This window comes from Electrophorus electricus, chromosome 4 (assembly GCF_041902795.1).
Source record: "Electrophorus electricus isolate QZ-2024a chromosome 4, ASM4190279v1, whole genome shotgun sequence".
Taxonomy (NCBI): domain Eukaryota; kingdom Metazoa; phylum Chordata; class Actinopteri; order Gymnotiformes; family Gymnotidae; genus Electrophorus; species Electrophorus electricus.
Window position 1 is genome coordinate 38,837,028 of NC_137500.1, and position 27,747 is coordinate 38,864,774.

Below are 27,747 nucleotides of genomic sequence, written 5' to 3' on the forward strand. Positions count from 1 at the left end.
CGGGCGTCGCAAAAAAAAAAAAAAAAAAAAAAAAAAAAAAAAAAAACCACACAAACGCGCCCCTCAGCGCACGGGATGCAACGCGAAGATGCGGGTAGTCTCCGCCGCAGCAGCTGCAGGCAGCACGTCCGGACGGAGCAGCGGCGTCAGGAACAGCCAGTACCGTACCGCTCCGACATCGCCGGACATCAGCCGCCCAGACACGGGGTGTCACGGATGAACCGGAGCGCTGGTGATGTCACCAAAACACCTACATATCTTTGGTTTCACTCCTCTCCGTTGTCTCTCCTCTCCGTTCATGTGCTCTGCTCACATGAAGATGTTTTTTGAGCAGTCGTGAATAATAATGACTTAGATTGGTTTAAGCGCGTGTCCGTGGCACGGACGGTTTATAACAATAGAACGGCGCTCAGGTCGCTCGCGCTCGCCCCGCTACCGGCCTCACTCCGGCTGCACTTTGTTCGGCTATTGGAAACTGACTTCTGGTTGTGAAAAAGGCCAACGACAACTAACGGCTTGTAGCATTGGTTCGTTTCTCATATATGTCGGTAGACCATAAAAACGACAGCCACCTTCACATCGTAGCTGCGCCAATTAAGCGTTTTAAACTAATTCAGTGCATGGGTTAATGTTCCAGCCTACTGGGCTGCTTATGGCCAATTAACATCCAAACGGTGTTTCCCCATCACGCCTGCTTTCTTTTGGGCGTCGGGCAGAGGAAACTGCACGCACTTTGGTAATATGCAATTACACTTAATTCATATGGATCATGCATTAAGCAGATATCTCGATATAGGTCGAGGATCTGTAGCCTACCAGATTACCAGCAACGACGATACGGGTCCGCGTGTCTGCGGTGTCTACTGCCCCCTAGCGAGCCCCGTGCAGGCGCGTGTTACAGAACTCGGTCCATGGGCGAGATTAGATCCTGTACACGCGCTTAGGTTTACAGAGACGTTTACACGTGGACCGAGCGAGAGAGGATCGCGTGTCATTGGTTACTGGCGTCCATTTTCTGGCTAAAAATCTAATGTGAAGTAATGTAAATATACTGGACATAAATAAATATACAGATAATCCCCCCCCCCCCACCACCACCACTAAAGTCAGGTTCAGCATCCTCCAGAAAAAGACGTAAAAAAACCTCATACATACAATCAAAATTCATAAAGTGTTTTTCAGAGCAATTATAATGTAAAAAGCAGTCGTGGTAATGCGGCTCCACCTCGCACTTCCCAGTGAAGAACACACAAACGTCTGGCCTGCTGCATCCTGCAGGCTGAGCCCAGCTGCACTTCCTCGGGGCCAGCTGAGGTGGGAGCCGATGGGTGAGCCACCGGCCGCCGTCAGAGTCAGTGGATCAGAGAGCAGGCGTTTGCGTGTATCACGATCACATCGCATTAGTCACACGTTAGCATCTGCAGAGCTGTAGATCTTTATGCAACATAGACGGTAAAACGTTGAAGACAAAAGTTGAGGGGTGTACTGCGTGGAATGGCGAACTCGGGCGATATGTTAGCTGCTGGAAAGGTAGATTTCACTGATCCGTGCATATGGCAGTCTGCATTCATCTGCTTCTTAACAGGAGTGGCGGGTTTTGTTTTGCATTTGTCAGTGATCACTTCCCTCAGCTCCAACTGCATAAAACAGAGTGAGACAGAGGTCTCAGTCAACCTATCACACATGTACAGCTTTGATCTAAATAAAGTTTTAGATTTTGCGCTGTGTAAAACGTCACCTAGTAACTTTTTTTTTTCTTGCGGTCATCTAGAGTTTCAGTCCACACTATCAGTGACTACTCAACATCTGAAATAGACATATATATATAAATATGCATTTTAGTTATTTCAAAAATCATTTCAATGCTTGTGTAAAATGTAGAAAGTGAGATATAAGGCGTCTGCTGCGGAGCGGTGAACGCGTAAGGCCGTGGATGGCTTGTTTTGGCCTGTCCTCTCAGCCTGCAGTGACATTTGTCTCCTACAGATGGCCCCGCAACACCAACAGGTGCCTTCCAGCGTCCCCTCAGAGAGGGACTAAAATACCTGCATGTGCCACAATGCTCTTGTCCTCTTCTATCTTTAGAAAACAATCTGCTTTTACCAGTTTACACTAGTATGACTGACGCATGATTGGATCCGCTATTGGCATACGTCATTCGGAGTGTGGAAATTTCAAGCCACAGGGACGTTGTGTCTTAATGGTCCTGCTACGGTAGTATCAGGGAATTTTCACAGACAACATGTTTTAGTTTTGTATTCTTTCTAATCAGTCAAAACATTTGAACCAGATGTGATGACTGAGCAAAATGCTTCTGTTTGTCAATTTGCATCCACCTGATGTCGTTATCCTGGACACCTACGCACAACATGTTCTCCGGCGTGCATGCGTGTGTGTGTGTGTGTGTGTGTGTGTATGCGTGTGTGTGTGTGTGTGTGTGTGTGTGTGTGTGTGTGTGTATGCGTGTGTGTGCGTGTGTGTGTGTGTGCGTGTGTGCGTGTGTGTGTGTGTGCGTGTGTGCGTGTGTGTGTATGCGTGTGTATGCGTGTGTGTGTGTGTGTGTGTGTGTATGTGTGTGTGTGTGTGTGTGTGTGTGTGTGTGTGTGTGTGTGTGTGTGTGTGTGTGTATGCGTGTGTGTGTGTGTGTGTGTGCGTGTGTGTGTGTGTGTGTGCGTGTGCGTGTGTGTGTGTGTGTGTGTGTGTGTATGCGTGTGTGTGTGTATGTATGCGTGTGTGTGTGTGCGTGTTTGCATTGCTGCGCACGCAATGAGCGTTTGTGTGTGTACCCAGCTCCGGGCCAGAAGGTCTGTCGCCAGTCGCCCAGAGCACCTCCAGGATGGCCCAAAGCCAGCTTCCTCACTCACACACTCAGACCTCCTCCACCACGCAGCATATGGTTTAGTTATTTACTGGCCAAACAGCAGAGTCGAGCCAGGCCTCTGCTCAGAGCAGGAAGACTGAAATGTGAAGAATGTGGCAGTGTGTGTGGAAGCGATGTGTGGGGGCAGTGGTGGCGGTGGTGTGTGTGTGGGGGTGTTCGGACACTCCTAAAGCTAAGTGTCATTTATGGGGCCTAAACGGTGCAGAGAGAGAAAGATTCCAACACCAAGCACATGGCGCTCCAATCCTGCCTGAATTAAACCCTCATCAGGGGGAAGGATGTGTCTTCCAAAATAAAAGCCCCTTTCTCCTTGCAAATCAAACCACATGGATGTGGTGAAGGGGAATTTACTGTGAGCCTTGTGTAGGCTGTTCAGGGATAATCACACAAGCTCATTGCAATTCTGCAGTGAAGCTGTATCAAATCCAGATGTCACTGTGGAGCTCCCTGCGCCGTAGGCTAGCATCCCCGGACAGCAGGAGGGTCAGAATCTTTTACGAATGAGTTAGCTTGACTGCAAGCCCACCTTTAGGAGTTCATTATTTCCATGACTAACTGCTTGTCCACATCCGCACTGTTACTATCCAAATTAAATTAATATAGCATGTCCCTCCCTGATGGGTAAAGTAGTAAAGGGTTATACAAGCAATAATTGAGTTTATAATTTTAAGATTTTCTTATTTTAAACTCCATTTAAGGTCAGTCTCTTCTCAGAACAATGTTCACTTCATAAAAATGGCTATAACGTATTTAGAGTGAACCTTGGCTGATTCTGTTCCCTCCCCTCCATTAGCCAGATGAAACATGCCAAGTAGAACTAATGCCATCTTTGTGACTTGGTTTTGAAGGATGGACCATACCAAAATACCTCCAGAGGTGAGCTCAGACTTGCGAGTATGTTTGGTGCAGGGGTCAGTGCCTGCATTGGGACAACTCCATTGGCTCCTTCTGAGAGGACCTGCTCAGGGGCTGCTGGACACTTTATCTTTGCGTTGTCTATAAAAGAGGACGGTGTCTCCTAGATAGCAGTCTCCATGTCCAAGCTCACGCTTCTATCACCCTAAAGCATTGTACAAATACAAGACAAAACTTTCACTGGACACTGGAATGAAAACGATATGTCCCAGAAATGACTAATCACCTTCTCTCTGCTGCCTCGTTTGTCACAGTCTGGACAGTTTTGTCTGAATCGAATATTTTTTCCTAATAACTCTGCCAGTTGGAGGATGTCCGAGCCGCGACCTCCTGATGAATTTGTGTCAGGGCTGAGCAGGGGGCGGGGCTTGGGTCAGTTTAATCCACTCTGGGATTCTATTGCACCACTCTGTCGACTGACCTCTGGCAGCTTCACAGCAACGTTTCAGCAGATCCAGTCAATGCTGTGGAAGTGTGTAGTATTCACATTAAGTGAGCAATCACTGTTTCCTGACTAAAAAAATGATGAATGATCATTCTAAATAACTTAATAATTAAGTATATTTTTATGGGATTTGAAATTATTTATTTAGAACTGTTAGGTATTATTACCGAGTTTTCAGTTTAAGAACAAATATTTTGTGAACATAGATATGAGGAGTGGCTCTGCATTGCTAAAGAAAAGGATAAGACAGAATCATGTGAAACCCAGTGAGGCAAAGCTTTGCCCCATACATGGTCGTGCACAGTACACGCTGAGGTGAAATGCTTTTCACTTGTAATGGGAAGGTTGCTGGTTCAAGTCCCACCACTGCCACTGTTGGGCCCCTGAGCAAGACCCTTAACCCTCAATTACTCAAGTTGTACTCAGTCAGAATTGTATGTCGCTTTGGAAAAACATGTCAGCTAAATGCTGTAAATGTATAAAAATATAGGAGATAAAGAGTTAAAAATACAAAAAAGAAAAAGTGTGAGAGGTTAAAGTGTAAAGTGCATAATGTGGGTGTGTGGTAGTCATGCTGCTATGTACTGAACTGGAAGCATTAAGACCTGGTGAATAATAAATATAATTCTCTTACATCTCTATGTCCAGAGTGTGTGTGTGTGTGTGTGAAGCCTCTCCTCTTCCTTCTCTCAGGGTCAGCCTTCATAGCTTCTCCGATGGCGATTGAGTGAAGAGTCCAGTGATGGCTGAAGTCCTGAGTCTGCCTGGACTTTGTCCAGCACCGCATGCTGTAGATAGACTGCAGGTCAGGGAGCTCCTGGATGGTATGTCCATCTGAAGGTGCCCCTCTCTGGAGGGCCCACCTCCCCTGCTTGGTACTGTTCCCAAACCAAGCAGCTCGCCCTCACACACTCGCAGCGTAGCAGGGGTAGATGTCCCTCAGCACTGTACAGAGCAGTTTAAAGTCCCTTAGGCATCTGGGGTGGTACAGATGCTAACAGGCCTTCTTCTCCAGGGTACTAGTGTGACGGGACCATGACAGGTCCTGGGAGATGCAGACGCCAAGGTACGTGCAGCTGTCCGCTCCACTGGGGCACCATTCATCCAGACAGAATGGCAGCTGCTCCACTGCATAAGTACATTACCAGCTTCGTAATTTTGCTGATGTTCAGGAGGAGGTCGTTTCCTTGGCACCAGTTCAGTGTTGGATCTTCTCCAGGTAGGATTTCTCCTACCTGTCAGAGATCGAGCCAACCACAACGGTGGTGGTGGAGTTGGAAATGACCACACAGTCATGTGTGTACAAGGAATACAGCAGGGGGCTCAGGATACAACCCTGAGGTGTGGCTCTGTAATGATTGAAGATGCCTCCTTTTACATTTGTCCACTGTAGAATGACAGTAATCCTACTACCTGGGAGACGTTCTGCAGCTCTCATAACACGTAAAAGGATTAAAGATCTATCCTGGAAACTTCTTGGCAACACATTTCTGGATTTGTACATTAAATCATATGCAACGTGTATGCCTCCTAAAGCGTTATAGAGGCCTCAACCCCAGAGCCAACCTCTCCCTCAACCCAGACAGCCCTAAAGGCGTGTGTTGTTCCCCCGCAGTTCCATTAACAGAACAGACTCGCTCATCTGACGATGGTTACGGTGGTTACTGGGGAAGAATCTGGTCTACGCAGAGATCAGCCATTAAACGGCATGACATTTCTGATCACCTTGTACACCCCTTTACCTTTACCTGCCAACATGTCACGCATCAATAGACACTTACTGTCAGGTGTGATATAATCAATAAAGTGTGGGGGAAAAAAAACTCAGAGATCCTATTAGCTGAAGGTGATTTGACGATATTTTTGATGGCTTGTCTGTGCTATTTAAATGTCTAGGCTGTTTAAATGATGGCAAAGCAGCATGAATCTTCATGTTAATTCAAATGAGCAGGGTATCTGTGCCCATATCAACGCTCACCCCTCACCCCCACCAGGGCCTGAGTCTAACTCTTGGCTCTGGTAAGTGGTTTTAAGCAGCGTTCCCTCCCAGACCTTGTTTACTTGTGCTGTTCCTGTGGGGTCATTCTCATCTGTCTGCTGTGGTTCCCTTCTTCTACCGTGCCTCAGGCAGGAAGGATTTCTCTGCTCCTCCCTCTTAGCCTGATAAAGTGGCAGATTTTTGCTCTTTTGTTGCTCCGTACACTTGAAGAGAACAGAAAAAAAAAAAGAATGTGCGTGAATTTCTTTTTCTCTCTTAATCTTTTTATTTATTTAATCTGAGACTGCACTGCATATGTTAGCCACTAGATGGCAACGCTGTTTATTAGTTGCAGAATAAGATGGGTCTCTGGGGCGAAAAAAACGGCTCTTTTGCGTGACCGTCAGGCTTTTCCTTCCGAACGTTTCCAGAACAAACTGTGGATTCTTTCAGCACATTTTCAGAGGCTAGATGGCGTGTTGTGGTGTAGTAGACTTTGCCTCTCGTGCGATGCAAACGGTTCCCACTTCCCGGAGCTGTGTTCGCCCCCAGGGATCCATCGGCTGTAGTTGTATGTTTTAGCCAAACACAACCACCAGAATCATCTGGAGAAATGCAAGTTCATGTTGAAACGTGCAATAGAATGCAATGGCAAAGTATGTTTTGCAATGGCAAATAATTTTTGAGTCCGTAGTGTAGTTTTCTCCTGAAAATTTGTAAGAAAAATCAATTCTGCATCGGAATCTCTAGACACTGAGATGTTTCCAGGCTGCAACCAGGTGCTGTAGAGGATGTGGTATCTGTTATATTGCAGTCATATTCTGCTGAGCTCACACTGACAGCCAAAAGATTTTTGCAGGTGTTTTCATCATTCAGAGCCTTAATTTGAATCGTGTGCAGACACACACACACACTCTCTCTCTCTCTCTCTCTCTCTCTCTCTCTCTCTCTCTCTCACACACACACACTCTCTCACACTCTCACACACACGTACACGCACACACTCTCAATGACCATTCCACATGCTACATTCTATTCTGCTTCTGCCTCGCTTGCAGATTTAGCAGATCCAAGAACATATATTTCTCGCAGTAATATTTCTTTCAAAATCCCCTAGTATTTTCCCAGAAAAGTGGGATGGTAGTAGATTAAACAGTTCCACCCTGGCAGATGCAAATATTAGTTCTCAAATCCTTGATAGGTGATAGGCTCATTAACGGAGTCGTTTGAGCTCAAAGTGACCCATGACATCACTAATAAAAAGAATAATGTTTAATAAAAACCCAAGTAGCACAAGAACATTTTATTGCTGAGTAGATCATAATATGAGTAGATAATGTAGGTCTATAGTAGCTGTCTGTCATTCATCCAGGAAAGCACTACATGAAAGCACATAACACACTTAATGGAGTTATGGATACAACAGCTTATCAACAGGTGTTTAATTGGTGAAGTAATGGCTAGATACAATCCAAGGTCAAGATATTAGTCACTAAGTACTAAACTGTGCTGGTGACTACCGGGGGTGATGTTTTCTGAGTACTGAACTGTGCCGATGAGTACGCGGGTGGTGTTTTCTGAGTTCTGAACTGTGCCGATTAGTACTGGGGGTGGTGTTTTCTGAAGCACAAGATGCAGATTCACAGTAAATGTCTTAAAATTCTGAGGGACAAAAAGTTACAAAAATGTCAAATATCCAAGAGTGAACTATGTGAGTTGTGACAAGAAAACAAACGAGTGAGCCAGACGTTCAGGTTGGTCTGGATCGTGCGCACACCTCCCCTCCCCCTCCCCTCCCGGTTCCTCAACGCGCGACCAATGAAATGTCTCGCAGCGTGTTAGGACCCGTGCCAGCAAGTTAGACACTGACAAGAGAAACACGTTAAATCCAAATAACGCCAACAGCAGCAGGTCTGGACGTCCAGTGAGCGGTGTCCTGCAGTCTTGTGCCGTCCTGCGCGCTGGAGAGTTGGGCAGGTTTTGCGCAGCGCAGCGTGTTGGGGACTGGAGCGCAAAACGACGCTGTTACTGGAGCGCTTGGCGACGTGCTGTGTAGGTAAGTACATAAAGAAGGCGAGTGTTTAGTACAACTACAGATTTCCCTTTTCCTGATAAAAATATTCAGTATGTGGTCTACCACAGTCTTTCCCAGTGACGACTCTATTTCTGATGCACCGACGCTGTTTATTTCTGATTCAGCTGTCTTGGGTTGCGACAGATTTCAGTATTTATTGATTTGCATGGTTTTTCTTCTCGGTTTGATAACATTTGCTCATGCTGATGTTGTAACTAAAGCCAACACAACCCATTTCTTTTAGTGGACTAGCGGAATCTGCCAGTTATCTGAAGGTAGCATCAAATTCTTTCCCACGTCCTTGATAAGCTAGTACCTGTAGGCTGACAGGCTCGCGCCTGCTGGATTTTGGGGCACGCTCTCCCCCGACTCTCATTCCACAGCATCAGCGGCGCCAAAACCACGAGGTTTCTAAACAACCTGCGATTGTCAAGCACGTGTAAGAGCAAACACCTGAAAAACGCACTGTGACCTGTGAAGCTCGAGACTGATTTGTTTGAACGGACAAGCTCTAAAGTTCAGGCCATTCTGGGTCTGCTTTTGAAGTCGTTTTCTTCCTCTCGAGACGTCGGTCATGCGTAAAGAGACGTTTCCGACGCTGGTCCGCTTTGATCTTTCCGTCCAGATGTGGTCACCATCTTTCCTGTTCCCAGTACAGGAAAACACGTCGGCGGACTACTCCAAGTGAAGCCACGTACATTTAGTACCCTTGAGAGTTAATAAAACCTTGGGATTCAAGTTAATCAGTAGAGGAATCCTGTAGAGAGCGAGGGCATGTTGGATAACTTTTAATTTATCCAGTGCCCATTTACACTGAGTTATGTCATGCTTTTTTTTTTTTTGCTTATGTATTTGTGGTTCTGTGTTTTTTAAATAGCTGCTGACTGAGGTCCTTTCTCATTCTCTTCTTGCATATGAACAAAGACACATGCTGTCTTTTTTTTCCCTGCCGATTCCACTGTAGTGCTCTAAGCCCAGGAACAGATGCAACTTCTTACAGAGCAGCAGTAATTCTTCAGGGGTTTTTTGCTCAGATGAGACCTTATGTCAGGCTGGTACTGGGCTCACGCTGGGCTGGTACTGGGCTCAGGCTCATATAAGGCTTGTGCTGTTTGTGTGTGTGTGTGAGGCACATGTCAGGTGTAACTGACCCCAATCTCACTTTTCTGCAGAGACAGGATGCTGATCAGCGTTGTTTGTGTTTGGTTTTACTCATCGGCTCAGATCTGCGTGGGTTCAACCAGAAAGGTTATTTCTGTGAATGAAAGCTCATGAAGAAAGATCTCCAACTTAAGTTTTTTCATTGTGCTGGTGGTAAGAGTGTAGGCACAGATCCTTATCAGAGGGCTCTCAGTATTGTGTGTGTGTGTGTGGTGTTTTTCCCTTAATATCATTGTTTCCTCAGGACTTGTGTGCAGTATTTAAATGTATATTTGTGCAGCTGGGTTAAATAACATTTGAAAGATGCTTCATTGTGTGTGTGCGCATGTGCATGTGCGTGTGTATGTGCGCGTGTGTGGGTGTGAGTGCATGAAACCCCTGCAATTTAGCCTCATAATATATACAAATTCATGAGGTCCAACCACACACTGGACAGTGTTGGTGCACATGAGGCCCCACCCTCTATTTCATTAATGGTGATGTAGTTGCCCCTCCCCCACCGGCTCATGGGTGTCTCCTTCTCTCTTCCTCCTCTTCTCTAGTTGAGTATGACTGTAGCAGACATGCAGTAATACACATTCACGAGCAAATCGATCAGTCCTCTTGCAGTTGTACAGTTATTTATTTATATATATATATATTAGTGCCTCAGCTACCATGTACAGTTTGTCAGCTATTATTTAGTCCTTTTCTCAGTGGTCCACATGACTTCAGCTGGCTGGAAGTTTTATTCTGGTGGACCCAGTGGTGACATTGATGCCTGTAAAATAAAAAAAGACGGTGCACTGTGGTACACTTTGACATAGTACCCCTGTTTTTCCCAGTAGCACCATCTTGTGGAGTATTTGTTGCTTGCTGTGTGTGCGTGTGTGTGCGGGTTAGTTGCAATCCAGTTACGCGAGGTGCTTCGCGTGAGCTTGCCATTTTATGTGAATCTGAAGGTATTGCAGGCCCAGTCACCCACTCATTCTGGATCAGTGCATGAGTGTGCGGCGTGCATGATGTCATGAAAAATATGTGTGAGGCGTGGGCCCCACGATGACTCAAATCCATGGTAACCAGATTCGGCTAAATCCCGAGACAAAGGCGAGCAGTGGAATATCTGCTGTATGATCTTGAGCGCGTGCACACACACAGATGTTGGGAGAAGGTGTAGCGTCAGCAGAGCTCTGGCTGTCTCACTGTGTATTGCAGAGCTCCAACAGGACACAGCCGCACTACTGCTGCTCTGCAGATAATAAACCAACATTTGCAGAAAAGAGAAACTATAAGCATACGCGTGAACACATGCCCGTTCACCATGAGTCAGTCGTTTTGCACGTCTCCCATGTTGCACTAGGACCACGAAATGTCTCGAATTTATGGGAAGGTCCAAATCAGCGTTAACTAATAATCTATCATTGTGATCTTCATTATGATGAGTTATCATTAGCCATAGTCATATGTATTTAATTTTGAAATATTAGAGATAAATGTATCAAGTTTGTGACCCCATGTTAAACGTGCTATCATAGCGTTTACGTTTCTGTAGCCGGACATGCTGTCTCACGCAGACAGTTCTTGTCAGTAACACGTTGGGGCCGATTTCCCCTTTTATACGGCTATTAACAAAAAACAAATACAAAGAAAATAGATTTTAAATATTTTGCTCACGTTGAACCGGCCGAGTTGGACTTCAAATCCTTCTCATCTTCATATAATTAACGCTGTCCTTCAGACCCTCAGAGGCTCTCATAAATATTAAAGTTGCACTTGAGTGTTTTAATCTGAAACAGGTGTGCAGGGTTATGGCTTGTTGCTACCCCAAGGCCTCACTGTGAATCACCTTTATCGTTTGACAGGGTAACCAGGCTCACATATTTCTCCAAACAAACTCCCATCGAGAGACGTTATTTAAACGTGGCAGAATGTGCGGAGAAGCCCTCTGCTTTCCATCAGTCTGCGCAGGCAGCTCGGCTTTTACGGTTCAGAACGAGGACAGACTCGCTGCAGTTGGCGCTGATGTTTCCAGGGCTGATGGATCTGATGATGTGGGAGCTTCTTCTCAACGATGAATTGAACTGAACTTGAGTAACCGTGTGAATCTGTGGCATTCTAAAATTTAGACATCAGCACTCTTCCTTTCCAGTTCAGCCTAAAGAAATGAAAGGAATGTCGAGTTAAAGCTAACGTTCTGTGCTTCAACTTCACGTGATCGTCTCGTTTAAGATCCTGCCGTGAGCTGGAGTTTAAAGGCTGCAAAGAATTGTCACTGTGTGAGTTTGCAGAGTTTGTGCTCGATGAGGGATCTACGAGATTAACAGATTGAACGCGATCCCCTGCGGTCTGGAATCAGGTTATTCAAACGTGTGTTCCCACATGGTAACAATTTTTTTTTTTTCCCTTCAACATTATACAAAACATTGTGCCAAAGCACTGACATCAGAGTTTCAATATTATTATAGCCATATCAACATTTGACATTTCAGTCAATAACAGAGAGTATGTTGATGGTGAATAAGAGATTCCTTGGAAGGGTGTGTGTGTTTACACATTCTGAATTTAGTGCATTTTGAATGTATGAATGGATTAAAATATTATAAGTGATCCATTTAACATTGTAAAATCACTGCAGTTAAATTCTGACATTTAGATAAATATTCTGGTGTATTTTTTTGATTTTTGATTTTTTTACAAATCAAACATGTTTTTCCTTACAGCAGCATTAAAACTCACCAGTAAAGACACGTGTCCCCAAGCCTCTACACCTACAGCATTATCTGACGCTTTTATCTAAAGCGACTTACAGTTCTGACTGAACACAACTTTGAGTAATTGAGGGTTAAGGGTCTTGTTCAGGGGCCCTAGCGACCTTCTGGTCACTAGCACCTGCACCTTCACCCTGCGCTACCACTTCCTTCTCTCAGCTTCCTCTGCTTGTGAGGCAGGGAACCAAATTCCAGTGCTCAGTCTCCACCAAGAATGTCAAACTCCGCTCTTAGGACGACAAACCAGGTTTCACGCTCTTTTTCTAGCACCCGTCATATTATGTTGCATCGTATGTCTTAGTAATGCTGATGGAAATTCAGTCTATAATAAACCCGTGTTCATCATGGTGTCCAGTCTCGACTTGGATGGCAGGTACTTCAGCAGGTATTTCACAAGGCGGTCGAGCCTCACAGCTACGTACAGGTTTGATTCTTTGTTTCTTCATGGTTGTGACTGGTATAAAAGTCACACTTGTTCTGGTCCGAGAGATCAGACAAGCCTCGGCTTCCCACATGTAGGCTGAGCCATGGACGTAGGTGAAGTGTGAAGGTGGGGCAGAGGATGTCCTGGGATCTTGAAGATGGGACATTTAGTTGCATTCTGTGCATTGAAACAACTCACCCCATTAAGAAAGCAATGGGCTGTACATCACAGAATAGAGAGAGGACTAGAGAGAGAGAGAGAGAAGAACAGAAGAAAAGGAAGAGTGGGGCAGATCAAACGCCCAGCTGTATTCAGTACTTTATGTTGAGTCCTTATACTTTAAATCAAGGACATGAACTGCAAGTCCACCAAACCGAGCTGAAGGGCTCAGCATGGAGGAGTAATGCATCAGGTTCTCCACTTGGTTCAGGTTTATGGATCAAATCCTGCTTGACCTCTTGACCTTTCCTCTGCAAAAGGGTTCAGTGATAGCGGGACATGTAAAGGAGCAATGAACACCTGCTGTGTGTGTGTGTGTGCGCGCACGCGTGCACACATGGAGTCCATAGTTTGCATACTGAGACAAAGATCTAAGCATACACTCATAAATTAATGTTCAGTAACAGCTGTGATTAGTAGCTAGAACGGAATGTGATTTCATAAATTGTATCTGAGTAGAAAAATGTCCCAGCAGTTAACTGAGCTGAGCTGTTTACTGAGCTGATGTTGAGCTATGGTTTTGTTTGTACGGTGTCGTATTAAGACAGAAAAACGTGAATGCAGTGATGGTGTAGTTGGGATCAAACCATCATTGGTTGTACAGTATGGTTTATGTTGGACAGAAAAATGTGGCCTTCAAAATAACAAAATACCCAGACTTTCACGAAGATGATTTTAACTTTCAGACAGATAATAATAAATTATATATATATATATAACTTTACATTTTGGTTTCATGTGTTTATTGGGTTGTTGATTTTTTTTTTTCCATTAGCGTGAATTGAAAGGGTGGTTTATTAACTCTTCCCAGCTTCCCCCAGTGTGAAGAACCACAGTGTTATTGACCGTAATGATACCAGAATGTGCGTGTGTATACATGCCGTCCACCTGTGCGTGTTTATCTCGGAGTTCTGTCGTGGGGTCATGTGGCCTGTCCAAACTCTCCCTGTCTGTCTGAACACTCACTTGGGTTTACTGAATGAAACATTTTTTACAAGCTTTTTGGCGTGAATATTTAGCAAAAGCGGTGAAAAAAATCACAACTTGTTTGTCATTTATATGCAATGTCAGTTGTTTCCTAGTTTCTAGAAACTGACTCATTTAAAAAAAAAAAAAGCCTCTTCATTTGTTACCATAGCAACACCCCAGCGGGCAGCACTAGCAGACCTGTTTATGAATGCTGTCCATATGACGGGTTTGTTTGGAGTTTGTGGTTTAATCAGGAAAATGGAGCAGAACAGCTGAAGCCAGTTCAGGGAAGAGAACGATTAACACAAACAGGGGAGCAGCTTCCTCTGCAATGAAGGGAGGGCGAGTCAGTTAGAGGTCTCCTGCTCTGCTGAAAGGGAGAGGCAGGTGAAGCAGGTTGAAAGATGAGGCATTCAGTTATTTTTATATACATACATACATACTGTGTGTGATTTTCCTTTTTTAAATGTATTTTATTCCAAGTAACTTGGCTTTTTGTTTTTAACCAGTTCAGATGTTCTCTCTCTCTCTCTCTCATGTTTTCATAGAATTATGGGAGATGTACAGTTGGTGAGCAGTTCCCAGCTCTCGAAGGGCAGGATGACGCTGGGAAGGGCGTCTCCGAGTGATGAGGCCCCAGTCTTCATCCTCCCCCCCCGCAATGCCCGTGTCTGTCTGGGGGGCACCGCTCGTCTGGAGGGCAAGGTATGACCGACCCGCACCACACCTGACTTTCAGAAGGGTCCTGGTGTCTGTACCATGTGCTGATTTGTGCTGAAGCGTTTCCCGTGTGTCCTTCTAAACAAAGTGTCTTTTGCTATGTCCCAGTAACATCCAGGTAAATTGGAAAATGCAGCATTTAAAGTGAACAATTTTCCTCGCTGACCTTTTCACCTTTTACAATAGCAGAGGAGACGAGATCCAGGGATGTGTTGTTTTTAATATACTTCCCTCAAGATTCTTATCAGACGCTTCCACTCATTATTGCACTGAGAACGGCGAGGGTCAGTTTCACATTAAGGAGGAGGCGGCGGTGGACTTAGACTAGTTATTTGCACGCTCTCTCTCTCTCTCTCTCTCTCTCTCTCTCTCTCTCTGGGTGAACACAGAGGAAATTTAAATACTAAAAGTCTACAAACGTCTCTGTCTCTATGCACAGCAGAGAGAAAGTGAAATCTGTCGTGGTTAGGGGCTGGGGGCGGGTGGTTACTGAACTGATCTTGTTTTCGGTTCTTTTGCATTTTATCAGACAGCGCACACTGCGTTGGGGACAGAATTAGCAGGCTTTCCCTGCGGGAGAAGCTGGCAGATTGTGGAACGCCAAAGTCTGGAGGCTTTCAGCACACAGCAGAACCAACAGCCTGATAGGACTCTGATGCACAGCTTGTGTTTTTATGAAGAGTGAAGCAGATGTGATGCAAATTTCTACCGAACATCAAACACTTGTGATTTAAAATATTAAAGCCATTTTTGTTATCCAAGTGCTTCCAGATTTGGCTTACAGTTGGTTGAGTTTTAGTTTTTAGGAAGGCATCAGACTGTGACATTGCAAATTCATACGACTTTGCACAAAGTAACTCCCACGTAACGTAGAGAAGTGTTAGGGAGAGAACACGGAGTGGGAGCTTTTCTTCACAGGGATTCCCCGTGCTGGATGTTCTCACTGGAAGCAGCCTGGAGACCCTCAGCCTCCGCGCTGGAGCTACCTGACTCTGGGCTCATTGTGGGGGACACCTGCTGGCCCTCTAAATCACTACACACGTTTGGGCCAAAAGCGACCGGAGAGGGTGAGAGAGATGGATGAGCACCGTGCTACCGGGCACAGTGCTGAACATCGAAGGAAGGAGGACCCGACTTTTTTTTTTTTTTTTTTTTAGACTAGAGTGTTGCACGTAGCCCTGCTCCTCACCTATGACCTGGTCTTGGACATGCTGCTCAGAAGTGACTTCACAGCTTGTAATAGTGTGTGTGTGTTCGTGTAGAGAACGGCTGGTACCGATGCGCAATACTTTCCTTCGTTCGCTTATTTAAATATAACCCTCCCATCACAGAACTAAACCCTTTTAGTACAAGTGCAGCTGCTGCAGAGAGCAATTTAATTCACTGCTGTTGTCTGGTGAACGGAAAGTTGGAAAGGACGTCAGGCAGACAGTTGCTGGGACAGACTTCTGTTCTGGCCTATTAGCGAGTCGGATAAGTCCAGTATCGTTTTCAGGTTTAAACTGGCAACCGGCTCTCTGTGTGCTCCCCACTGACACTGACTGCGTGTCCGACCAAAAACAACAGCGAGGAATCCAGAGGCTTCGATCGGAAAAACGTCTCCCGCGCGCTCTCGCTGCTTGGTTCTGCAGGAATGCGGAGAACCTCAATTCCCCGCGCGATCGCTCGCGTGATGAGTCGCTTTGGTACTTTCTGCAGTGTTAACCGGTCTTTTCCTCGTGCTGGGTTTTAATGCCGTGACCCGACACTGGCGAACTTGTCATCTTTAGTTATTACCGACATATACAGGACTGGACAGCAAATTAGTTAAAATCCCTGAGTCTTATGACTCGGCTACGTGCTGTAATCCGCTTTTTACATTCTCTGTCAGATATCGTCTAGTCGAGGCGGTTTACCTTCATCATCAGAGGAAATGCAACCACCTCTAACTTTTAGGCAGGAGGAATTTCAGTTGACAGGACTACCTGCTCTTTTAAAGAGAGAAGAACGTGCACAATCAATGACTGGTGTAATGTAGCGTGTCAAACGCCATATGTTGCACACGCATACGAAGAGTTTTTGTGTGTTGTTTGTCCATCCCACGTCAGTACCCCAAGGAGCCCAAGTGCCTCACCAACATCTGCAACTAAGACGTCTTACACACACATAGACACAGACCTCTTTTGTCTGATTTATGGAGGAGAATGAAGTGTCTGGAGTGTGGAGGAGTTCCACAATTCCCACAGGAGCTCAGGGTGTTGGAAAACATGTGAGAGAGAGAGAATCAGTTTAGCAACTCAATCTCAAATGTTACTTATTTTAAAGAACTGACTTCAGAACTGTGCAGATGAGATGCCTCCAGAGGATCAGGGAGTCCAACTCAGAACATTATCTGGGCTACAAACCTTGCACCTCTCCCCAAGTGTGTAGTGTAGCTGTGGCCCTTGCACGACAATAGTGTTTAAAACTCTCCACATGGCTCAGTTTCCCTCCCCCAGATGTGCCCAGTGCCTGTTTAACAATAAAGCCTGATTGTGTGAAGGCTTCTAAAACGATTCTGCTCTCTCTTATGCTTGCAGTCTGTTTCTCAGGTTACAGCGTCAGAGTAATCAAAAGTTCACATGGCAGTTTGAATTGCGTCTTGGGTATTCCTTGTTTGAATGCTACACATCCTTTGACATTCCAGTGTTCGGGAATGCTTCGGAGTAAAAGGACTTCGTGTGGAGACGTCTGCCTTTCTCTTCATTATCCTGCTCTGCTCCGTTTCCTTCAGTGTTGAGGAATATCGCTCTGGTATGGAGACTAGATTACATGAAGGTGTGTGTCTGTGATTAACAGTGCCAGAGTTAGTTGAAGGTGTTCGGTTTGAAAAACCAGACAGGACAGGAGCTTATTGGAAGCATATGTGAGAGTCTCCTCTCCCCTCCTCATCCAGACTAGGATCTGAATTAGTTAAGTCCAGTTACACAGAGTTGTACTGAAAGGAAGAATGTTTATGTATTTACTGTTTACGGTTTAATAAGCCACATACTATCCTGATCAGATTCTGTAAGTGAAAGCAAAGCCAGGAAAACACAACACCACTGTAACTTCTCCTGCATTTTAGCCCAAAATGCCGCTTTGCTCTGTTGAGAAAAAAAAAAAAAAGTCCTTTCAATTCTGCAAAGTCCTCCAAGTGTCCAAGGGGTCATTTCATTTTTTTTACATGAGTGATATTTTAAAATGTTTGTGAAGTGGGTTGCCTGAGCATTTCCAGGCGTGCGTTTGGGGCTGGACTGCAGAGCCCTAATTAAAGGACGAGAAAGGAAAAGCAGTTTTAATTGTTGGCACTCATTAAATCATCATAAAATGAAACCTCCGTTTGCTCGAACCAAACAAGCTTGCTGTCGGTTAACGGAGGGAGCCCTGCTCAGAAATCCTTCTCTGTAGTGAACACTTTTTTTCCCAATAAGGTAGTACCTTTTTAGGTTTCAAATCTATCTTAAATAAATCAGTGTGTGTCTGCACGCGCGCGTGTTTTGTCCCCAACGTGCTTTGCGTGGCCTGGCTGCGTAACCTGTCTCTGGCCTCTTCTCCCAGTGTCTCGCTGGTCTCTTGGGTCGGCAGTAACAGTAATGCGCTCCGTGGCTTGTCCCTGCCTCGCCAGGGCCGGTGTCTCACTTCTGTCTGGTGGTGTGAGAGGAGAGGGGCAGGCTTTGCATAAACAACCCCGTGTTTTTCTTTTACTCAGCATCTGATCTGACTGCTGCTGGATTCTTGAGGCAGAGAGTTTGACCACAGCCTCTGACTCGAGGCTGGAGGCTGCGTTTGGACAGTAGGGGAGACGGACAGGGAGGGCAGGAAGGAGGGAGAGAGGGAGTGAGACAGAAGAGCGATCTGAAGCCAACACGCTGAGGAAATACCATTGCCGCTTTGCTTTAATAAAGACTTCGGACCCGATATTGCTATTTTTGGGCAAAGCATAGTGCTGTAGTGCAGGTAAGGGAACAGAACAGCTCGCTGCCTTTCACAGTGCCGCTAGTCCCCTGTTTTAAACTGTTTAGAGGAATTTGAAGGCCATCTGGCGTCGGCCTTTGGTCTCAGAAGCTGTTGTTCCCTGTGTCTCGTGGTGCGTTTGGTGTGGGGCTGTGCCGTGTTGGGCTGTCTCTGCTCCTCTACCGTTTACCACAGTTCTCTCCTGAGATGCAGTGTTCCTCCGGTGTTCACACCAGTGGAGAAGCTCATGTGGTGTCCGTGTTAACCAGGGCTGGCATGCTGGCAGTGTTTGACAAGTCACAAAGGGAAGTTGCAGAGTTGATGAGAACTAGTTATAGTCTATATAAAAAATTTAAAAAAAAAAAAACCCACCTAGGACATAACAGCTCGAAGGAGGCTATGGAACTGTCTGCTTTTAGTGGTGATGTCTTACTGATCCATCCAGAAGCAGCTGTGACAAACTGGGGGAAAAGGATATAAAAATCCATGCAGGAATTTTTGGGACAGGTGGAGGTATTGGTAGGAATTACCAGCATCTGTTTTAATGAAAATAAAAGGAATCTGGATGGAGAAATAAAGGAAGGTCCTGGGAGAAGAGGCTGAGGAGAGCACGGCCTTCGGCAGGGATAATGCCAGGATCCAGAAAGGCAGGGGAAAACTGGGATATTCCGCGGGATAATCAGTAACTGGGCTCGTTATCACCAAAGGCAGGTCCTACCGTCACTGTCCGAGTGCTACACCCTGGGCTAGCAGGGTCAGGACGTGTTTACTGGCACTGCGCCTCTCCAGCTGGGTTAATTATGGCTTACAGATCTATGCTGATTCACACACCCTACTGCTTCCTGTGGACGACCAGTAACTAGACTGAGGCAGGAAAACATGTTTTGGTGTTAGAGTAAATGATACTGTGATGGTGTGTGTGTGTGTGTGTGTGTGCGTGCCGGTGCCGGTGCCGGTGCCTGGAACTGTGTGTGTGTTATTGCTTTTTATCAAACCAGCCCAGTTTATATACCAAGATCCCTACTGTGTGTTTATATACAAGTGTGTGTGTGTGTGTGTGTGTGTGTGCATGCGTGCCTGTGCCGGTGCCTGGAACTGTGTGTGTGTTTTTTGCTTTTTATCAAACCAGCCCAGTTTATATACCAAGATCCCTACTGTGTGTTTATATACAAGTGTGCACGTGTGTGCCTGCGCCGGTGCCAGGAACTCTGTGTGTGTTCACTTTTTTTTTTTATCAAACCAGCCTAGTTTGTGTATCAAGACCCCTACTGTGTGTGTGTGTGTGTGTGTGTGTGTGTATGGACTTTTTTCCCTCTCTGGGTTTGTAAAGGTGCGTGGTTCCCCGGAGGCCCAGGTGTGCTGGTTTAGGAGTGGGAAGGCCGTGATTGCCGGAGGCCGGTTCTCCATGGAGCAGAGCACACGTGGAACCTTCAGTCTGGTGGTGGAAGGAGTCCAGGACAACGATGCCGGGCGCTACACCTGCGAGGCTGTAAATGATGCCGGCAGACGACAGGTTACCGTGGACATCATCGTAGAAGGTATACCATCACCCGGATTCAGCACACAAACGTGTGACTCTTATAAACAGTTACACCAACTAGTTTTGAGTAGGACTAGGAATATTCCAGAGGAATTACAGAGGATTAGGAATATTCCAGGGGAATTACAGAGGATTAGGAATATTCCAGAGGAATTACAGAGGATTAGGAATATTCCAGATCTGTTGGGCGCTCGATCATTTTAGGTTCTTCAGCCTTTCTAACGGTGCTGCCAAACGTGCTTGGTCGTGTTGCCATGTTTCAGAAATTCCCCCCCTGAGCCCTGATTGTCAGTGCTAAAAATGAGTCCTGTATGTCCACCACCTTTTAATGGAAAGCTTTGGGTTGGGCGATGTTATTTGTGCGGGTGTGCGACCTTTTGTGTTGGGTGAATTTCATACCAAAGAGAAGTGTCTGCATGTTTTTGCATTGGAGCACAGTCTCAATAAAGTTCTCTCACACTAAAAGAGAGAGGAGTGTGGCAGATGTCGTGAGGTTTATTCTTTTAGCTCGGCTAAACCCGATGAAAGAACACAGTTTTTCTAAACATGTTATTTGATGCATGGCCCTGAGCTATACCCATGGCCCTGAGCTACACCCAGCATGGTATCTGAACTTTGAGGTTATTGCTGTGTTCTGTAGATCTCTGAGGCCAGAGGGTTGTTGCCTTAAGACCTCACGATGTGACACATAAAAATTCAGAAGTTTGGCCTATAGCCCCTCTCCCCAGCTGCATTGAGTTGATACGCGTTTTAATACGAGCTTCAATGCTCCTTGTCTTTGAGTATTGGAGAGTGAACTTGTGGCCGAGCTCCTGTAGTTTACGGGGACTGTTGAATGCCAGCTGTGTGTTTACAAACCCTGCCTCTCTGCCCACCCTCAACGAGGACATTGAGGAGTGTCCATCTTCCTGTGGCAAAGCGGAACTGGCTCCGCACCTCACTGCAGCAGCATCCTAGCGGCTCCTACTCGCTTTACGCAAAGTGCTTACGCCTCCAGCTTGCACCCAGCAGGAGTGTAAACATGGGCATGGCGCGCGCGTGTGAGCGAAGGCTCTCGGGCTTCCTGGAGCCAAACAAAAACATGTGGAGGCGATGGATGCATTCTGTAACTGCTAGCACAAACAGTGTTTGAGGAGAGAGAGAGTGTGAGTGTGTGCGCATGCGTGGTTTGTAATGCTTTCATTTTTTCCATCCGTCACACAGACAATGCAGTGAAGAAGTATGGCCTGCCCTCTTCCAGTAAACCAGGGTAAGGGTTTGTTTGGGATTCCAGTAAACCAGGGTAAGGGTTTGTTTGGGATTCCAGTAAACCAGGGTAAGGGTTTGTTTGGGATTCTAGTAAACCAGGGTTAGGGTTTGCTTAGTTAAGACTTATATGGGCATCGCGAATACAAATCGAAATCAAACATTTGGTACATTCACACTATGATTTGGCATCCTGCCTTGTCTACGCTAAGGAGCATCTTTGAACCTTTATGTGAGAAATGTAGCCCACCACTTTGAGCAGGAGAGTGTTTGGACAGGATGCAAGGTCATCCATGTAGAAACTAAAGAACTCAGTCTTTGGTCTGAATGTCCGAGTCACTCTCAATTCCCAGACTATCAAATGTCCTGGCAGATCCACTACATGGCAGTCTAGCATGTGCTGTGTGCTGGGTTCACTCTGGGCTTGTGTCTAGGATTCGCTCCGGGCTCCCTGCTGTGGAGAACAGACCCAGTATCTGGGGCGAAAGCCCACCAAAGTTTGTGAACAAACCCTCCCGTCTGTACCTGAAAGTGGGGCAGACAGGCAAGTTTTCAGCCAAGATCACAGGACGGCCGCTGCCTCGAGTCCAGTGGTTTAAGGTAAGATGGCGGAACTGAAAACACGCGTCAAAGGGAGAAGGCGTTAATCGCTCCTAAGTATGTTGGCACTGAAATCTCAGTGGTAAATTTTGCCTTCTAGATCATTCACATAGTACAGTGCAATTAGTACATGTAAAAGTACAAACACATCTACAAAAATGCTGGTGCAGTATAGTTAGTCCCCTCCGTAGTTCCCTATATCTGTAACGGAGCGATTCTGAGCGTGGCTCTGACATCCCCGTTGTGTGTGGACTCCCAGGGTGATGAGGAGATCCAGACTTCAGAGCACTACGCCCTGTTTGAGAGGTCGGGCTTGCACTTCCTGGAGATCCGCTGTGCGCGTGCAGAGGATGCAGGGACGTTCGCCTGCCTGCTGACCAACAACGTGGGCAAGGCCTTGACCACAGCTGATCTCACCGTGCAAGGTAGGAACCTCTCTGGGACCGCACCTTCACCGCCTCCAACCGGCACGGGGAGATCGAACAGGATGTGGGGAAATGTGCCACGAGGCGTCCTCCTCCTCAGTATTCCATCCTGGTCTGTGCTGTGATGTGGTGACGGTCTGATAGTTTACTCCCGATGGTTGTCTGTTGCTTGTACCTGTCGTCTTGGTAAGTGCCTTATCTTTCTCTTTTACAGGTTCAAACCCAGAGGAAGCCATGTAAGTTGATTTGCAAAGGACTGTGATGATTTCATGGTTTTGAGTTTGTTAAAGTTTTGTGAAAACATTGTGAAAGGTTTTTCCATTTTTTTAACTTTACACTTTAATTGCACTATTGATCCCTGATGGAGATTCCTAAGGTGTTTCGTTTTTCAGGGAAATCCTTTCAAAATGAATGGTTTGTTTGCATTGTTGTTTACTTTTGGAAACTTTCCTCTTTTTCTCTTTTCCGGCATCTTATCTTTCTCCAAACAGAACTAAATTCCCACCTCACGATCTCCCAAACACAACTGCATCTCCTACAGTCAGGCACACAACCAGTGGCCTTATCAGTGAACAAAAACCCAACATCGTATCCGCACGGACCGTAACCACAGGGACACACGCAGCGGTGACCCCCACCACAGCAGCCAACGACAGCACGACACCGACCAGTCCAACGCAGCCCATCGATGAACCCAAAGGTGAGGGGTCACCCAAAGGTCAGCACGGGTCAGCCCACTCCATTACCCTTAGAGGAGAACAGACCAGGAAGGGCAGTTGTGAGTCTGCCAGCAGGGGCCCAGAGCGCAGTCTGGTTGCAGAAGGTAACGAATCTCGAGGGAGGAGCCCTGTGCCTGTGGGGGTGGAGCCTAGCAGAGAGGCCCGCAGACAAGCTAGAGAGAACCAACTCGAGGCCCTCGGAGCTCCGCCCAGCTTTGACTGGCAGCCTCAGAGCCAGGAGGTCACCGAGGGAGCTGAAGTCATGTTCAGATGCCAAGGTAAGTATGACTTCTGTTCCATTAATGCATCTTTCATCTGTAGATGTTTTTACACACAGCCACTTTTTATTAGAAACACCTGCCTTGCACATGTACTCCCATACACAATACACCCACACACGCGCTTATAGACAGTTTCAGACTGCAGGGTTACTTCTAACTGAATATGATGGAACATCACGACACCACAGTGACTGTGATTATGGTGGTAACAAGCTGGTACACCAGGCACAACAGTGTTCCTGGAATTCCTCGTTAGAAACGCAACAACCGCCCCTGCATCGTTGCTGTAAGTTGCTGTGTCTAAGCGCAGGGCCGGTCCGTGTGTCCCCAGTGTCTGGCTGGCCCGTGCCTGCCGTGAGCTGGGCCAAAGACGGTGCTGAGCTCGGTCCACGAGTGAGTCAGCAGGAGGGCGGCGTGCACCTTCTGCGTTTGGAGAGTGTCCAGAGCACCGATGCTGGCCGCTACACCTGCACCGCTACCAACAGCAGAGGGGAAGCCACCTGCAGTTGGGCAGTGACCGTCCAGAGTAAGTCCGGACCAGAGCCGCACCAGTGCCTGCATCATGCTGGTAAAATCCACGCTTATAGGACAGACTGGGTTAAGACACTGTAAATGGCCTGGGAGTTTGTCATCTTCCTGTGTGTGTAGTGTGTAGTATGTGATAGTTTGGGGAAAGACGTCATGGCAGTGATTTAAACTGGCTCTTAATCAAAGACTTAAAATAACTGTTTTACTTTTTAATTCCTTCTTGGCCCGTCTGTGTGCAGGTCAGTACACAGCTCAGTAGTCTGTCAGCAGGAAGGTGTTTGAAAAGCAAAGCGGGGTGAGACGTGAACCGTGAATCTCTCTCCATTTAGCTGGTTCCCCAGTAACACAGCTTTAGCTCGGGCTCCCAGGGTGTGAAGTTGTTTTGGCACATTCAGGACAAACCCGTTTTCCACGCACTCTGGAATTATTAATGTCTGTTTGATAATTATATGTGTGGATTGTTCCAACAGGGACAGAAGTGCACACGGCATTTAGAGTTTTTTATATTACAAAAATCTGTGTAATTTTACTCAACTTTCCACTAAGATAAGGAGTATGTTATGATGATATATAGATTTTTTTTGCATACATGGTTATCTGTTCAGACTTGAGACGAGTTGTACTGAGAGCATATTGCCTGTGGGCTGGAGCAAGAGGCTGTGAGCTGTTTTGGATTGTCTCAGTTTAACGCTGCATCTGTTTGGCATTTCAGTGCCAGATCTGTAAGTGAGGCTAAGGCTGAACTAACATCCTCGGAGGCGTGCATGGTGTGGTTTGTCTGAGAGTGGCCTGACCAACCAGAGGCCTTGTTTCTTTTATCGCAGTCTAACTGCACGCGTTCCTACCTCACGCGTGTTCCCTTTCACATCTCATATGCTCAGATCACAAATATAGGTGCAATTCTGCCCTCTACCGGTGAATGTGAAGGTCCTCGAGCTATAGGCATTACGGATTTTCTTTGTCCTGTCTGCGTATCACCTGAGGTGTGTGCGTGTTGGCGACTGTGCAGGCCTGCGTTTGGAGGGAAAGGCTCCAGTGTTCAGTCAGGCCCTGAACAGCTGTGCTGTGGATGAGGGGAGCACCTTCACTCTGCGCTGTGCCGTGGAGGCCACGCCCCCAGCCTCCGTCTCATGGCTGCTCAATGGTGAGTGATATGTAAGCGTGTGCACAAGTGTACTGTGTGTGTAAAGTGCATAGAAGAAAGTTGAAGGATATGTACATAAATCTGTCGGAATCTTTTGGTCTGGGCGTCTACTTCTACGACGCGTCCCTCTGTGGTCAGGAGAGGGCAACAGTGGCCCTGCGTTGTTTCCCTAGACATACTGGATCTGGTCAGTGATGTTCAGAAATCTAATAAACCTTTACAGATGGCCTGGGAATGCCTGTGCTGAAGTCAGGAAGAGTCTTTACTGAGTGTATGCTACTGTTGGAGCTCATGCTTGGGCTCTTTACAGGACCAACATGGTCGTGTGTGTGTGTGTGTGTGTGTGTGTGTGTGTGTGTGTGGCTCTGTACAGGGTTAGCATGTCAGCAGTCCACATAAATTATGCCTATAGAACTGTTGTCCGTCCAGCTAAAACAGGGAGTGTGTTTATTTTATATCTCAAAGCGCTCTCTGTCTGAACCGGTCCGGGGCAATGTCAGGGTTCTCCAAAAGGAAACCAGAAGGGATGGACAATGTTTTATGATCAATAAAACTGTAGTTTCATTGTCTAGAAAATGTAAAACCAACAAATCAGTCAGTTAATCAAAGACAAAGTGCATTCCAAAAAATGACACCGCAAAATACTTCCGTGCTCAGCGTGTCGTTACTGCCGTCTACGCTGCCGTCCGTGGTCACGGCGCCGCTGTGGTGTGGATTACACAGAGGTCGCAGGAGGGTCGGCGCTAAAGGATTTCTTCTGCTTGGTGATTCAACAGCTTGTATGTCATGCCCATATCATCTCACATTTTTAATGTGTGTAGTAACACAAAAATGAATCCCTTAATTCTTCGCACTTTGTCTTTTGTTGAAACCGAGTACATTTAATCACTTGATCACACGCTCTGTCCACAACCATATTTCCAGCTCGAAAACACTTGGGGATTCAGTATACACCGTCTTATTCGCTGATCCTTATGGGCTGGTTTTATCACCTGACTCTGGACGGCAGAAAGCTGTGATATTCCGGTGTATTGATCAAAGGTGAAATCCCATTTTACCTATATACTTGGAATGCTGCCATTAAACCTATGGAACCAGAACGAGGCCCAACCGGCATCTGGGAGAAAAGCGTGCATCACTCACTTTGAAATGTTATGCTTGGCTGGACCTGGTTGGGGTTTGTGCTCTAACGCGCCTTGCTGCAGTGCGCCCATCCTCTCCCATCAGCCTGAACAGAAGAGAAATCTGGGAAAGTCCTCTGGATTGGCCAGCGTTCCTTCTTGGAATCCAGAGAGACTGTACTGGATCCGATCAGCGAGGTTTTCAGTGGCTCCAGTCTGTTCTAATATTCAACCACATTCAGTTCTTTTGAAGGTATTGCTTGTAGGATTGTTACTGACAGGGTTTGTGTATAAAAAAGTTGACATGCAACCCCTGTACACATGAATGTTATATGGGTGTTTTTAATTCTCTCTCTGTCTGTCTGTCTGACTGCCTGGCTGGGGCTCACGCTCTCAGATAAGGCCATCTCGTATGGGGAGGCTATGTTTGATGGGGGCTGGGCCCAGCTCGTGGTTCAGGACGCAGTGGCCACCGATGATGGCTTCTACTCGTGTGTGGCTGAGAACGAGCATGGGCGAGCCGTGTGTGGTGCCCGGGTGCTGATCAGAGGTATGAACACCCCGCCAGCCCCAACAGCTCCACGTTGTTCTGCTCCTCTGAGGATATTATATGACTCAGAAAGAAATGGAAAAAATCCCTGTGGTTAAAGTTCCCCTGAGTTCTGCTTTGGATCAAATGCAGGCTCTGAAAGGATGGAATTACATGAACGTACAAAATATTTTAGTATTAGGTTCCCAAATATCAAAAAAAATATATTTCCGGATTCTTCCTGACTCCTATAGGAGTGTGTTCCTCAGCGGTCATAGCGTGCTGGTCTGAGAACACTGAGCAGTGTTGTCTGAGAAGGTTTGGATATTGGAGTTTAGGCTGTACATATATGGTGCTTGGCATCCCTTTGATGAATGAAGTTCTCTTTTTTTCTGAGACTGGTTATTTCAAGCCTGAAGGAACATCTGCTTTGTGTGTTTTTGCCGCAGTCTGCGGGCTGGACTACGACGGAGGGTTCAGAACTCGCACGGGTTAAAATGTGAAATACCACCATTTTCCCACACAGCAAAGGCTGTCCCTACTCGGGACAGATGGAGGCGCAAAGCCAACATACGAGAGAGCGACCGAAGAAGAGAAAGAACTCCGTTATGGCCTCAGAAACAAATCCGCTGTAGTGCACTCAGACCGAGATGTCACCAGCGCTCTAATGCTAGTCTGAGAGCCCGTGCACTCTGGATGCATGAGCCTGGGCTTGCTGTGCGTCTGTTTTCCCACAACGAGTCAGACGCTACTCAACTACTCGTCCCCTGTGTGTGTTGATGGGGAGATGGAGGGTGGCCGTGTCCAGGCGTCGAGCTGAAATGGATGAGACGGCCACTAGAATTCAAGCGTGTGTCTGGGGGGGGTTGGAGGAGGCCAACCACTTGCAAGGAAAAATGATGTGCCAGAATTTGGAAGAATTTGCAGATCAGTGTATAAGCGTAATTATATACCTGAGACTTGGAATAACCAACGCTTGACCTTGAGTGTGTGTCAAGGTCAGTCAGCAGAAGGGACAGGGACACTGTGAGGCCAAGCACACACAGTCACGCGTGGAAGCACCAGCAGGTTACAGGCTGTGTACGTCTGGTTTAAAATCACACGTCTGACTGTCTTCATCATCTCGTT

The 27,747-nt window shown here is 46.5% G+C and overlaps 1 protein-coding gene across 5 annotated transcripts in view; it reads left to right on the forward strand.

The window, feature by feature from the left end:
* Positions 1–8,118: 8,118 nt before the first annotated feature.
* The window catches only part of mylka (myosin, light chain kinase a), a 42,395-nt gene continuing 22,766 nt past the window's right edge, over positions 8,119–27,747 (forward strand). For 3 of the 5 annotated variants that reach the window (XM_035535390.2, XM_035535393.2, XM_081713702.1), the window contains exons 1-11: positions 8,119–8,275; positions 14,362–14,518; positions 19,818–20,025; positions 21,231–21,276; positions 21,707–21,872; positions 22,132–22,297; positions 22,512–22,533; positions 22,789–23,294; positions 23,629–23,823; positions 24,835–24,969; positions 26,488–26,640. In XM_035535390.2, the coding sequence (XP_035391283.1) occupies positions 14,366–14,518; positions 19,818–20,025; positions 21,231–21,276; positions 21,707–21,872; positions 22,132–22,297; positions 22,512–22,533; positions 22,789–23,294; positions 23,629–23,823; positions 24,835–24,969; positions 26,488–26,640 (1,750 nt within the window). In that variant the 5' untranslated portion in view covers positions 8,119–8,275; positions 14,362–14,365. The remainder of the gene's footprint in view (positions 8,276–14,361; positions 14,519–19,817; positions 20,026–21,230; positions 21,277–21,706; positions 21,873–22,131; positions 22,298–22,511; positions 22,534–22,788; positions 23,295–23,628; positions 23,824–24,834; positions 24,970–26,487; positions 26,641–27,747) is intronic. The other 2 variants (XM_035535406.2, XM_035535407.2) reach the window with 2 other exon arrangements.